General features: G+C 40.9%; 1 protein-coding gene across 4 annotated transcripts; it reads right to left on the bottom strand.

Annotated features, from left to right (window-relative positions):
- Window positions 1-3,616: 3,616 nt before the first annotated feature.
- ark2n (arkadia (rnf111) N-terminal like PKA signaling regulator 2n) lies at window positions 3,617-13,940 on the bottom strand. 4 transcript variants are annotated; one of them, XM_083929709.1, is made up of 5 exons: window positions 13,750-13,940; window positions 12,116-13,012; window positions 6,927-7,097; window positions 6,361-6,475; window positions 3,617-6,271 (listed from the first exon to the last, which is right to left on the bottom strand). In XM_083929709.1, the coding sequence occupies exons 2-5, from the start codon at window positions 12,942-12,944 to the stop codon at window positions 6,082-6,084; spliced, it is 1,305 nt and encodes a 434-aa protein (XP_083785835.1). In that variant the 5' UTR covers window positions 12,945-13,012; window positions 13,750-13,940; the 3' UTR covers window positions 3,617-6,081. The 4 variants fall into 4 exon arrangements, with proteins under 4 accessions (XP_083785835.1, XP_083785836.1, XP_083785838.1 ...); XM_083929710.1 differs by having other exon boundaries at window positions 12,116-13,009; XM_083929712.1 differs by lacking the exon at window positions 6,927-7,097.
- Window positions 13,941-14,448: the final 508 nt, after the last annotated feature.

Genomic DNA, 14,448 nt, shown 5'->3' with positions numbered 1-14,448 from the left:
GTTGTGTGCCAGTGAGACAGATGGTCCATGGAAATGATCCCCCTCCAGCTCCACAGCACATTCAAACGGACAGGCTGCACTGCAAGCGCACGCAGACCCGAGCGACCAATCACTGCACCGCTCAGATCAGGACCCGCCGGCTTTGGCACCCTGCTCCACCAATGGGATGTCAGTGTTGTTGAGAAGCCCCGCCCCCCATGACTGAATCCACTCAGCCCCAGTCTGTGCTCAGCCCACATAAGGTAGGCTCCTTGGTGCTGATTTGGTAGTGCTGGTGTCTCTGAAACCCTCAAATAGACATCTGGTTAGATTTCATCCTCAGTGACTCACATATACTATTTATTCAGAATTCGGCATGTCTATCTCTGAAATGCATTTCAAAGGAATTCAAATGGAAATGTAATATTCATTTGTAATCAACAACTTCCAATCTGCAACTTTTCAGTAGTAAATACTGTACTTTTTAGTCCACTACATTTATGAACCAGCAATAGTGACCAGTTACCTTCATTTTACCATGCAAGCATAAGATAAGATAAGATATTCCTTTATCAGTCCCACAAAGGGGGCATTCCCTTATTACAGCAGCAATGTGGATAGCAAACATAGAAGCATCAATAAGAATATAAACACAGGGACATATAAAATATAAGAATAACAGGGACAATATGTACAATGTTTTAAAGTTACATCACCAAGACATAGAGGAAAATAAAAGTATTGCACATTGACATTGAAATTCACCTGAGCTGAGTATTCACACTGTGAGGTGAACCCAGTTGGTGAACATTATAGTGCAGTTATTGTCATTATTCGTTATTATTATTTTGGTGTGTGTGTGGTCTATGGGAGCAGTGCTGGTTGTACAGTCCGACAGCTGCAGGAAGGAAAGAACGGCGATAACGCCCCTTCACACACTTTGGGTGACGCAGCCTGTCACTGAAGGAGCTCTCAATACATACATATGATCAATTTATATAATATGGTAAAGTATTTAATATTAAAGGACCCTGCTTAGCCACACGTGGGGCGAAGTGGGATTTATATTACGTCACCAATCGTTTCTTTCTGATGCATAGCCTACAATGCTGATCAGAAATAGGGTGCTTTTCAAATGAATTAAATAACTATATACTGTAATATGCTTTGGTGGAAAGTAATGCGCTTATACTAAAGTGGCCTACTCAAATGCAACTGTGAGGTACTCTGTTTCTTTATACTGCCACTCTACTACATTATTTACAGCCATACTTACCAGTTGGCTTGATTTTACACACACAACATTATGATTCATTTATATTATATGATCCGTTATGTAAGATTTAAGGCATACACGTTGTTGTTGTTTTTTAATCCACACAAAAAGACACATTTTTGGAGGCATTACAGGAAGATTCAGTCATGATTCAGACGTCAATGTAATGGCAAATATATTCTTACCAGTTTATTTTCCTTTCCCTAAGCACACTGGACATCTGGCCAGTCTAAACATGTGAGCAAAGGCTTCATAATGTGTGTAATATGAATCTTTGAGTTTTTTTAAGGAGACGAAAACCCATTTGATTTCATTAAATTATAGTTTAGTCTAATTATTCTTCAATTTGGGACACGGTGGATCGGTTGTCCCAGCCACGACTGCTCAGTGAGAAGTAATCAACAAACAGCCATTAGGGAAATATAGCTGAATAATCAGCAAAGGAACATTAAGTAATATTGAATCATTCATTTCTTTGAAGAAAAACAACCTCTCCCTATGTTGTACCATTTTCCTGTGCGGCAGACATGCTCCATGTCCTAAAACACTCTCTGCCTTTAGCGTTAAGCCTGAAGGGTGAAGGAACAGATGGGCATGGGGAGGCTGAGGGGGTCACAAAACTCTTAGTCCCATATGTCCTTTTCTTCCAGTTCCCACCATCTAATGCTTTAAGCCTGCAGTGCCACACAAAGAGTCTTTAACAATGCTTTACTATCAGTGCAGGTCAAGCTACTGCAACCAGTTCCCTTCAATCACAAATTACAGACCTTTAATATTGTCAAACTATCACTTTTTACAAAATAACATTTATAATTCATAATATGAAAACGGTAGCAACGGAAATGTTTGATTTTCTTTAACAAAAAAGTGCTTTCTTGAGTCACACTGACTTCTACTTCAATGCAACATGTCAACAAACAATTTCATATATTAAGAGCTGCAGCTAACAATTCTTTTTATTTATAGTTACAACTAATCGTTCAGTCTATCAAATGTAAAAAGGACTGTGTAATCATACTCAAGCCCAAGGTGATGTCTTCAAATGTCTTGTTCTGCTTCACCAAAAGTTTTTCATTTCACAAGAAAAGCCGCAAATCATCTCATCTGAGACGCTCCAATCAGAGAATACTCAGTTTTGCTTGAAACATTACTAAATAATGCGATTCATCAATTATCAAAAGAGTTGCAATTATTTTTCTCTGGCAATCGACAAATCATTTCAGATCTGAATATTTTATATGTGCTCATTAGCGTCTAACTTGTCTTTTCAGAGCAGAATGATCCAGATCCAGGACAGAGGGAAGTTGGTTAGAAAATAAAAAAGTCTCTTTATCAATTTTGTGTTGTGCTCACAGCTAATTTGAAGTAGTCATGTGCATTATTTTGGTTGGTGTAAAGCCCTCTGGTGGTGGCTGCATCATCATTTACGAGTGAGCTGTCATTTTGAATAAACTGGAACGGCGCATGCACAACACAGAAGCTGCATCATTACGAATAAAGAGACATCTGCAAGAGGAAGGATACTTATTTCTGGCTTTTGAGAGGCCAGCACACTCACTGCTCTGTGGGGCCACCACTGGCCTGTAAAAATTAGCATACAGCTGATGTTCTGCCCCGAGGGTGAAAAGAGCTGGCTAAAGGGCTTTGGTTTCAGGAGAAGGGCTCCGCAGTGTGCATTGCTCCACTCCCTCATTGTCCTCTTCATGAGAACTCCATATGTCCCCCTAGCGGCAGGTGTCACAGTATGACCTCTGACCCGGCATGCCGCTTTTGTGAGTGAGGGTGAAGTTGTATTGTTCACAGCGAGGCAGTTGTCTAGACTGTTAGGCAACAGGATAAGATAAAACAATGAGACTCGTGGTTAAATTATACTTAACATGACAATTATTCTCACTCATACACACAAAAACCTACATCTGCACACAAGCACTTGTTGATAGACAGGACGTCAGGCTTTAGATATTGATAAGGATGCTGCCCTTATATTTAAATCTGAATTTAAGTGGCATTGTTTGCTAAAGCTGTAGTTTAAAGTGCCTGAAAGGATGCAAATGTAACAGATGTCACTTTCTTCAGTTCAGACTCCCAATTAGACTACTTTTGACAGCCAAAACTGGCAACTGCCTTTGATTCACCAGACTTAAATGAAATACAAAAACAAATCCTCACCAGTTTATTCCTTCCCTAAACTTGACACTAACCATTAGATATCCTAACAGTCACAGCACATGAACAAAGACCAAATACCCCGCTTATAAAGTGAGTGTTTTCTAGAGACAAGATAATGAAATGCTGTACAAAAGGGTCATTAAATAACGCTCTATTTATTTAGTTTTAAAATAGTTTCTTTTTGTTCTACAGACATAATTTCAAGGAAGTCAAGGACTTGCAGAAAAAAAACAAAATAACACCCTTTTTTGTTAATTTAAAATACTGACAGTAAAATAATACAATAACAGAAGAGCAAAGCTAAATGACTGATAATGAGGAGAATATCTGACTTGAGGTTAAAGATGTGACCAAACATGCAGTATGCAACCACAGACGAGCATTACCGCCCTGATTTTCAACCAAACCTCTATCATTAAAGACATGAGTCTTCCTAACATTTCATAATAATCCTAAGAACAATAGCTAAATGGATTTTGCAAGCAGACGTGGTGTGGTAAAATAATTGTCGTTACAGTGGTAGCTGCATGTAGTGGAAAGAACTGGCCAAAGGAAAACAATATCACATTAAACTACACTGTATCTCGAGTTTGAAACAGAATTCAAGTCACCTCGTTTCACAATATAGTCACCGACTTCCAAATTAAAAATCTTTGTAGACATATAACAAATTTAAAACAAATAAACTGGAATCTAAATTTCAAATCCGGAGAGAAAGCAAACTGAGAACATGGATTCCATTTAGACTTTGGTTTAGTTCCTCATATTTAGGATTTTCCCTTCCCTTCTGTGACCAGCAGAAGTCAAATGATTTGATTCAATAATTGTCAAGCACCACTTAAGAAAGCAGCTGTTATGCAATGTTAAATAAAATAAATCTCAAGTGTTAAAACAGTGGGTGACGTTGGATCGTTGATAGAAATTTACCAGCACGGTTGCAGTACTGCATGGAGACAGACGTAAGACCACAAGGAAAAAGAGCAAGCAGGCCCTGAGGATCAGGGTTAAATCAGTTCATACAGTAAGTTTCGCCCCGACATGCGAGTACAGACTCAAACACCACTTATACTTTTTTTTTATGCGTGTGCTATATTCACACCTATTATTAAAATAAGTATTGATAGCAAAATCGGCTGCTTTGTAAGGTAAAAGAATAAGCTTTATACGATTCTAAAAGATAATAGTGCACTTTTGAAGGCATTCAGGCCATCTTGCTTTGCAGTATTCAATAGAAGAAACATCTCTTCAGTTGTTATAAATGGGCCCCCAGAGGTTTTAAAGGTGTTCGCATCCACTCAGGAGAAGCATGCAAACAATGAGTGCACCCAGTAAGCACTGCAGGGTCATACATTCACTGATAACGACGTCCCCTGGGACACACTCAGACTCTGGAGCAACACAGCAGACACTGTGACTTCCAACTTTTTTTTAAGAAAAGGAGTTGCATTTTGTAGTGTTTGTATTTTTCCTCCAGAGTCTGAGTTTAACCAGTGGCTGGAAACTTATGAATACGAAATAGTAATATGGTAGTAACAGACACAAAAGCTGTGGATTTTAAATCAAGACATTTTTGGAAAGTACGCTTATCTGCTTTCCGGTGAAGCGTTAAATGTTAGGTAATAAGACAGCTAAGGCTCGCCCTGTCCAACTATTTCTTGGCTAAAACAATAGCCCGGCACAACACCCCGAAAGTGGTGAATTGTCATTTTCACACTTCGGTTTGTGTGAATTAAACAAATGAGACATAAATTGTTAATTAGTGAGCTTTAGAGGTGTTGGTAGGTTCTGTTTTTTGTGTTGTTGCTGTCGGACAGAGCCGATCTAGCTGTTAACAACTGTAGCCTTATATAAAAGAAGAGATATCACAGTGGTGTTCTCTTCTCACCTGTCAAGAAAGCAAATAAGCGTACTTCCCAAAATGTTAATCCTTTCCTTTAAAATAAACCAAACCCCTCCCTGACAGCACCGGAGCATAGGCTGTACCTATGCTGGACAAAAGAACAGTAAGCAAAAAGCAAAACTATCAATGCAGACTGAACTAAATGTGAAACCAGTGATGAGACTTTCGAACACAAAATCGACCGATACATAGCAAATTTGTGGTTTACTGTAAAACAAAAAATGTACCAGCTGCCATATATGCCCTGACTACAGATAAAAAAAAAAAAAAGAGCCAAATCTGAAAATATGCCATACAGTCTGTAGTGAAGCAGGTCAACAGCCATGTTGTGATACGGACCGGCTCTCAAGCAGCAACTTGACGTTTTCACTTTACAGCTTGCAAACGCAAAATGACAACCTACATCCGGTATCACGGGGTGACTGAGGTATTAAAAGGAAGGTAGGATATTGCTATCATTAACAGATACATCACTCTTGCGTATAGTTCCACCTGCACTTGAAGTGCCGTGCCATTTTATTACAACTAAATTCAGAGCTGACAAGCCAAGATCAGGGAATCACGTCAGTAGAATGGCTTTGATACATGATTGTTTAACAGTAAGTTAAAAACAAACAGTGCTCCGGGGCAGGAAGAGTCCACGAGCGATTACAGGCGAGGCCGCGACTATGGGAAGGATTTCAGTCATTACATGGAGGCAAGGCAAGGGGGACGAGGAGGAGTGAGAGGGAGCAGGAGTCTTCAGTGTACAGGTTGTTTAAAGTAGGTATTTGTGTCCGGCGTCCTCGTCCAGTGTGAGGTCCACCACCTCAGGAGGGGACACCCAGTTGGGCTGGGGAGAAACAGTAGTCCAGAGCTGTGGTTGATTTGTGCTGTTTAACTGCTCCACTGAGTTCTCGTTCCAGGTGGACAGATTCTTTATAACCCCTCCGCATGGGTGGGTGCATCTGGATTTAGAAAACAAAACCGTTTTTTTAAAAAGTTCAAACACTTTAAAGAAATATTTTGCAACTTTGAAAATCCAAAAGATCTTTACCGTGCTTTCTCTTGCACTCCGACTATTTCCACTTCGCTGTCAGAGGAAGCAATGTTAATCTGGCCCTTGTTGTGTTGAGAACTTTCCTTGTGCGACAGCTCTGCCTCCACGTGGCCTGAAACAAAAAAGAGGAACAGAGTCATGCATTGTGAGGAGGACCAGAGCAGTAGAGAGCTTTGGGCCTTGCTGACTCATAAAGACTGCAGCTGCTTTGATAGGAACAAACAGAACAATGATGACTCTGACACTTGTTTGAAAAGCGGACTGTATAGCGTGGAGCGACACATTGGACAAAACATAAATTGTGGACTTCGTATTCATGTCTTTGCAATGCCGGCTAGTCGGTCATAAAAGTTAATTTCTTTTGTCTTGAAGCAAGGCAGCGAGAGTTCATAGCACCCAATGCAAGCCAGTGGTGTGTAGGATAAAGGCAGTAATACTTCAGAAGGCATCTTGCTGAGATTAATAGACCGGTCCCCCACAAAGCACTGTGCACCCATGCCTCTAAATGTCCTGTCTTCACTGAGGAGAGTGGAAATTATCAGTTTGGCGGGTTTGTAACTGACCTGAGATAGAGCACAGAGCTCTTACACAACCAGAGTGAGCTGCCATATCCTGGCCTCTGTGTGTTTTTAGCTCATGCTTTATCACCGTGGGTCGTACTGTCTCCACACTCATACTCTCCTGGTTAGAATCAGTGTCTGAAATATCATAGTGACCCACTATTGGAAGCCCGTCTGCAGAAAACAAAGAAAACACTTCATTATTCAAATCATGCTTCAGAATCTTAGAATTGTTTGGAACAGAGACTGGACTCAGGGTCTACAATATACACAAGGAAACACCCTTTTTCCCCCAATTGCAAAGGTTTACACCAATAGTGACATTAAACATCATTCAATTTGCACTAGTTGATTACAGAAATGTCCCACTGTGAATTAGGTTATCATCACTTTTCAAAGCTGCAGCAGTGAGCTTTAATACAGTATATTATAAGTGTAAATAAATAAACCTTTAGCATTTTTTTCTCGCCATTTATTGCTTTTAAAATAACAGCCATTCACATAAAAACTACACTAAAATACAGTAGAATACAAAACACTTCAAAATGATCTTACTCGGTGGATGAAATGTAGTGAGACAATAACAGCCAAACAACAGAAGAATAACTCTGTGGAAGAGCGGAAACGTATCTTTGTTCTACCCTGTAAAAGGAGTCCATGGGTGTGACACACACACACACACGCACACACACATAACCGTGTCTGTGGGTGTGTGTGAGGGGCTTTGTCTGGACAGCATGTACTATGAGAGAACACTGCCTATGAATAGCGGATTGAGCTGAAATCGGCAGGTAGAATAGAATAGGTACCAGGGTTACAAGAGAAACCAAGGACTTTCCAATGTAAAGGCCATGTAGTAATGATAGAAAAGGACTAATGTAAACCAGGAGAGTCTCTTTGGTAAACAATGGACTGTCCTTAGTGTTGTTTTCAATGCGCACAGTTTGTGATTGTATGCACAGGACTCCCTTCTTTACCATGTTGCCATAACAGTTGATTTAAAGGTAATTTCAGTTTGTAGGACAGCAGTTGTTGGATCCATGTTAACCCAAATATAGGTAATAAAGCACCGTGAACCAAAAACACCAATGTTCACACATACAAAACATTTAGGCCAAGAAAAAAAACAACTAAATAGATAAAATGTTCCGTCGGTCACAATTCATCAGCATAAGCAAAGCTATACTTTGCGTACATGCTGCTGAAGAAAACTAATTTGGCCTTGCACATTCTCTATACTAATACACATGCAAACAGGTGGGGAAATGATGCGTCCAGCTTCACATTTTGTAAAACGGACAGTCGTAGGGCTACGTATACACATACAGAAAATGTAACACTTTTTTAACATCCTAACTATAAATATGATTAGGCCAAAGATTCCTTCATCAATGTCTGGGATAGTTAGATAGTGTTAGCAGTGTTAAGAACTGTGACTCTACGGTCACCTACATCAGTAAAAGTAGTTTGGAGGACAGGGTCGTGGAGGAGTGTTCCCACCTCAAAGACCACAGGATCTGAACCAGAGAAGGCCACTTGATCACCCAGATCAGTTAGTTTTTTATAGGAAATCAGTAAACATTGCCATGCACCATACTGCAGCTGTATTACTGCTGTATGTGTGTTAGTTTGATGCCTGGGAACACGCGGTGCCTTGTGGAGACACAGGGCAAGCTGGCAGACCAGTGCAAAAAAAAGAAGAAGAAAAAAAAAAAGAACTAGGCGAATATAGTCAAGTGAAGATTTGAGGCTCTTAACATTGCAGCTAATAGCGGCAACATAGGAACCCATGCCTTATCTGGTGCCCATAATCTATACATAGGCTACTGAAAATAAACATTGGGAGTTAGTCCTCCCTCACTAGTTTCTTGTTACTGCTCAATGCAGCAATAGCAGCAAATGTAACAGAAAGGCAAACTTTACAAAATGTAAACACACGTCTAATCTAATTACGTCGTAGGATTTTAAAAAGAAAGAAATCATGTTGGTTAGTATACTGTGTTTATATTGATAGGCAAATCTATAATGTCATGTAAATGTTCTGATGTTAGTAAAGCTGTACCACCAAAATAAAGGCTGTCACAAGATTTTAAAAAGTCCTGAACCACTTACAAGCAAAGTGCAAACATAGTTCAGGACGGCAACGTAGAGTGTTGAACCTAATTTCTAAGGAGATTGTAATATGATGCTCTAGCTATCATTCCCAGCATGAATTTAGAATGACAAGGCACATGCTATTAAGCAGCAGCACCCCGCCTAGCACTGTCATGATGGCTGTCCAGGTGCTGTAATGCACAGTCTGTATGAATGAAATATTCAGCTTGTGTGTGTGTACGTTTGTGTACAGCTAAAAAAAAAAAAAGCCATACGATAAGCAATACAATAGGTGCCCTGACTCAAAGGTCTATTGAGATATGCTCAGTGTCCGTGTCACAGATGCTGCAGAAATCAAACAGGTGAGTTGAATTATTCTGGATGTCAAATCTCACAGTGATTCAGTGCCAGCGGACGCACAGGGCCTCAGGTTCTGCACAGAGTTAGGTTCAAATGATCAGCTCAGGCCCAGCTGCTGTTGATGGTGTATCCGTTTAGTGACCTCGCATTATTTACCTATCAATACCCATTGCCATGCTTTCTGCATAAACTACTTCTACACTTGGGATCAGAGTATGAATCAGCGAGAAGTGGTGTAGAAGATAAATCTAAACATTCAAGAGACCAGGGTCTGGAACACCTATATTTACATTCTGATTGACCACTTCAGGTAGTATGTTGTTGTTGTTGTTGTTTATTATAGGGGTGGAGGTGAGGCTGTTGTTCTCTCGTGCCAACATGTAGGCAGCCATAGTCTCTGAAGACTCTGACGATGGCAAAAAGGAACTGGGTGGGGACGGGCGTACCCCCTGGGAGGGATGCTGCTGCCCCTCTACGGCATCACTTGAGCGTTTGGACGAGTCGTTGTCAGAGTCCAGGTGTGCAAGCTTTTCCATCCAGATGCGGAAGCGCTCCTCAGTCTGGCGCTGCATCACCGCAAATCTCGTCATGGCCTCCTCCAGAACGCTGCCGATGCCGTTCCTGTCCCACGCACTGGTGTCCAGCAGCCCATGAATCTGGGCGCCCACTCTGGATCTCTCCGATGCACGTCTGAAGCCAGCTTTAAAGACATTGAGGCCAAGCCATAAGAAAATACAGTAGCACTTTCATGCTTCGGAGGTGGACTTTTGTATTAAAGAGAAAATGACAGTTTGTTTTTGGTTACGTGCAGATCGACTCTTTCATGCTGATGGACTACATCATGCAGTTGAAGCACTCAAATCTGTGTGCGGGATGTAAAAATGGTTGAAATCATTTCATGTAGTACAGATCCCTAAAGGAAGATAACTCAGGTGACCGTGGTTTGAAAATGTAATAACCGGAGAGACTTTGAAAGTTTGTAAAATATGCCATAGGGTTAGGATCGGCCGACATAGGCAGCTTGTACAATGTAATACTTCTAAAGTGCTCCTGAACAAACAAAACAAAGACTAGAAAAAAATGTTTTCTCTGAAACACACAAGTGATCTAAACAATAATTGATAAAACAAAATCCTTGACACCCCACCAGCTAAATTCAAAATTTTAAGGCAAAGAAAAACTGCCTGCAAAAACCAACCTAACAGATTATATTCTAGGAAATACAATCCCAGTGAAAAGATCCGCCTAAAGTGAACAAAGTGACTTCAACAGCAGCAGCAGCAGGCCTGTAAATACCATACAGCTGGCAACTTAAGGACTCAACTCACCCAGGAGATTTCTACAACCATCAAGAAACAATAGATTAACTAAGAGAACAAACAGGGCCACCGTGCAGACAATACTGTCAGTATTTATTTGTATTAAGACCTGAGTTTAGTTTTCACCATACAGCCGTCCTCAGTCAGAGCTGTATATGCATTTATATTTTCTAGTCGATGACACAGCTATGTGATGTGACAGGTCAAAGGTGCTACAGAACCCATTGCAGAGAAGAGAACCACCTGTTTGCAATTCTAAAAGTGTTCCTGTGTAGACAGAGGGATGTGTATGATAACCAACTAATGGTGTTCACACTGAACGTGACGCAAAGTGAGCGCAGGATCATATTGGGATCATTTGAGTTTATCTGTCAACCGTGGCCGAAATAACCACTATTGCTAGTGATACACTGGAAAAAGACAAACGCCCTCAATTCTGGATTCATAACATCCTCTGGAGGCGCACAGCTCAGTGAATTTCGCGCTGCAGCAAAATGCTTGCTTCGCGTTGGGTGTGAACACACTGTTAGGAATAGAAAAGCACTAAATGCCTGGTAGTCTTTCGGTGCTATAGACATTCACTAAATATGAATCTTTCAAATTGACTTTAAGCACTCTAATAAAATGTCAAATTTAATATGATTTTGCGTCTACACTCGCAGTTATAAGACTATATTTCTGCAGGCAAACCAATGCTGAACAGCCTCGCAGCTGAGAACACTGTGTGATCACACACCATTCGTTGTCTATTTACAGCAAAGGCTGAGGATATAAATGGCTCACTTGTTGAATTGCAGACCTTGCAATATAGGTTAGATTATCATGACTCTGTTTATATCATTCCATGAGTTGGAGAATGTCTACTATACTTCAGCAGCATGCAAACGATGAGACAAAGTTCTAACAAAACATATATTGTATTACTACAAGTGACTGGGCGTAGGCCTTCCTAAACACACAGTCTAAGCATCTAAAAACAGGGTGAATGAAGAGAGATGATGAGTGAGAAAATAACACAAAAAAGAAAGAAAGTGATTGATAAAACAAACACAAACAAAGCACTGCTTGTAGTGATCTGATATTGCAACTCTCTGCACAGCTCCATATCATGTTCTAACTATGTGTGGCAAGTGAACAATTTGGTTTGGGTTGCCTGAACATTTTAAGACATGCAGGCAGCCTCTTATTTTCAAGCTCTGTGTTTGATATTGATGGTAAGTCATCTTTTAGTGGCATACACTGTAGGCCACTGTTTTTCTATCACTATGTGACACAGTGTTTTACATGGAATATATATATATATATATATATATATACACATATATATGCTGTATCTAAGTAGCTTCTACTGTTACCCTGTACTACTACACAGTGCTTACTACTGTGCTATAAACATGTGTTGTGAACATTGGATGTTACCTGAAATATCTGTCTTGATTGTCTTGCTACCTCCTGACGTGTCATCATCCTCGTCCTCAGAAGAACTGGTGCTGGAGTCACACGTGAGCTCGCTGTCACTTGTACTGCTGTCCTGCAGCAGGTTATACTTCTTCCGTGCTGCTGCCTCACGTTTTTGCCTCAGCAAACGCATTCGCTCCTTGTGTTTCTGGCTCCTGTGACCTTTCACTTTTGCCAGCTTGCCATTGGTTTGTTTTTCCTGCCCTCCTGCTGCTACCAATGCAGGCTGGCAGCGGTTTTTCTTTGCAGCCATTGCATTAGGCGGCATCTCGCTCTCTGAGCGTGACCGCCGAGACTTTCTTCCCCCTGTACCCGCAGCGGATGATTGCTTTCCTTCTGCCTGCCCAGGATCATTTGTAGCTTCCATGTTTCCCTCTTCATCTTTTGTAACGGGGGGAGCAGCACCTTCTTCCCCTGAGGAGAGTGTGTCTGAGTCAGCAAGGTGGCCACTGGATGAGGGGGAGAGCATGCAGGGGTTTGAGGAGTCACTCTCATAGATATGATGAGATACTGGCTTGTCGCTCCCTGTAGAGGCATGCTGGGACTCTGGGGAGTCTCGGCGGAGCTCCTTCATCAGGCATGGCATGGAGAGGAGGCTCTGCTCACCCTCTGTATTCAAGGGGCTGTCTGCCTCCTTTTCCCTAGGCGGTGAACTGGTACTGGTGGTGGTCTCTGTTTTCAGATGCTCATCCTGAACAGAGCCTGTGGCTGATTGTGCTTCATCAAGGCACTCTGGGGGACACTCAGCATCCACAAATTCCTCTGCCTTGTCTGAGTCAGCCATCTTCATGCTAGTTGAGCCCAGAGCCCAAAGGTCCAACAAATGTGGACCAATGTGCCTGGACGGGAGCACACCTGCTAGAAGAAAAAAAGATGGCAATGTTAAATATAGTTGACATTCATAATTCGTGGACATGCACAACATGCATGCACATGTCTTTGCATAGATCTACAGCTAAACTAAGGTTGTAATGGTAAACATATGGCAGCATATTCAAGCCCTCCTTTACAAACTCGCATCAAATGCTGGTTTTAAACAAATGATATGCATTTTGTACTAGGTTAACATGTTTAATAACTACTGACTGTTCACGTACCAAAATCAACCAATAATCTAATTAATTTGTATGCAACAATTTAAGGAGAAATCCCCATTAGCTGTAAAGAAATTAGCTTTTAGAGATACTGTTTTTTATTCGACTTTTACGTTTAAAAAACCCTGATTTAAATAAAGTCTATTAAAGCTCCATCAGCATTAAACCGAGTGCGTTCACTATGAGACATTTACTGGTGATTGAATTAATGACTTTAGTTAGTTGTGTCTGTGGCTAGCTGACGCTAACACGGGCTCCGGTCCAGACACTACTTTTAGCTGCGTAGTGAAGCTAACCTCGATCGTAATAACCTTACACTCTGCAAACTAGGCGAAGAAGAGGACAAATCATAGGAAATGTCCAGGGTGCAGGAACAGCTGTCTCTTAAGATCCTATAAATGGGAGCCGTATGTAGTGGCCGAGAGGCGTAACAAGCAGGATAATGTCAGCGGCTAACGGCCAACTTAGCATTTTAAATCGGCTGTGCTAGTTACAACTTACCGCGACGTCAGTTATATACTTCTTTTCCCAGTGTCAGACTTTTCAACATCTTCGGTAATGTGTGGATTCTTTGATTTGTGATGCGTAAACAATGCGCTGATAAATATACTTTACTTCTGTACAACTTGGAAGGATTTTAAACGTGTTTTTGGCGCAGTGCGCTCGCACCTTTTGCGAGCCCTGTTAGCCGTTAGCGGGTTAGCTGTGTGTTTATTTTAAAATGTCTCCATCAGCCGTCAGTCTTTCACAAAGATACATGCGCCACTTCCGGTGTTTCCCTCATGGTCGAGCGCCCCCTCAGGGTGACCGTTAGTACTACAGGGTGAGAAAATACCGCAGGACAAGCATGGACAGCAGGGGGACAGATCATTTATTTATAGATTCAAGATTCAAGATTCAAGAAGCTTTATTTATCTTGAGGGACATTATTGTGCAACAGTTTCAATACAAAGGTGGGAAAGGATCATAGTGACAATAAGCATAAAATAAAATTAAAATAAGCTTAGTACTACTACCCTGAGGTACTTAACTTGAGAATTTAAATGTTATGCTATAGGCCTACTTCTCATTTTAGAGGAAAATATATTTCTTTTTACAACACTAAATTTACCTGACAGCTTTATACAATATTTAATATACTGTATGTTTTGTATAATGTATTTTCTTTAATGAGATAAGTGAGAATTTTTTTTCTGACGT

Source organism: Echiichthys vipera (assembly GCF_963691815.1).
Source record: "Echiichthys vipera genome assembly, chromosome: 16".
Taxonomy (NCBI): domain Eukaryota; kingdom Metazoa; phylum Chordata; class Actinopteri; order Perciformes; family Trachinidae; genus Echiichthys; species Echiichthys vipera.
This window is presented reverse-complemented; position numbering and strand designations above follow the sequence as displayed.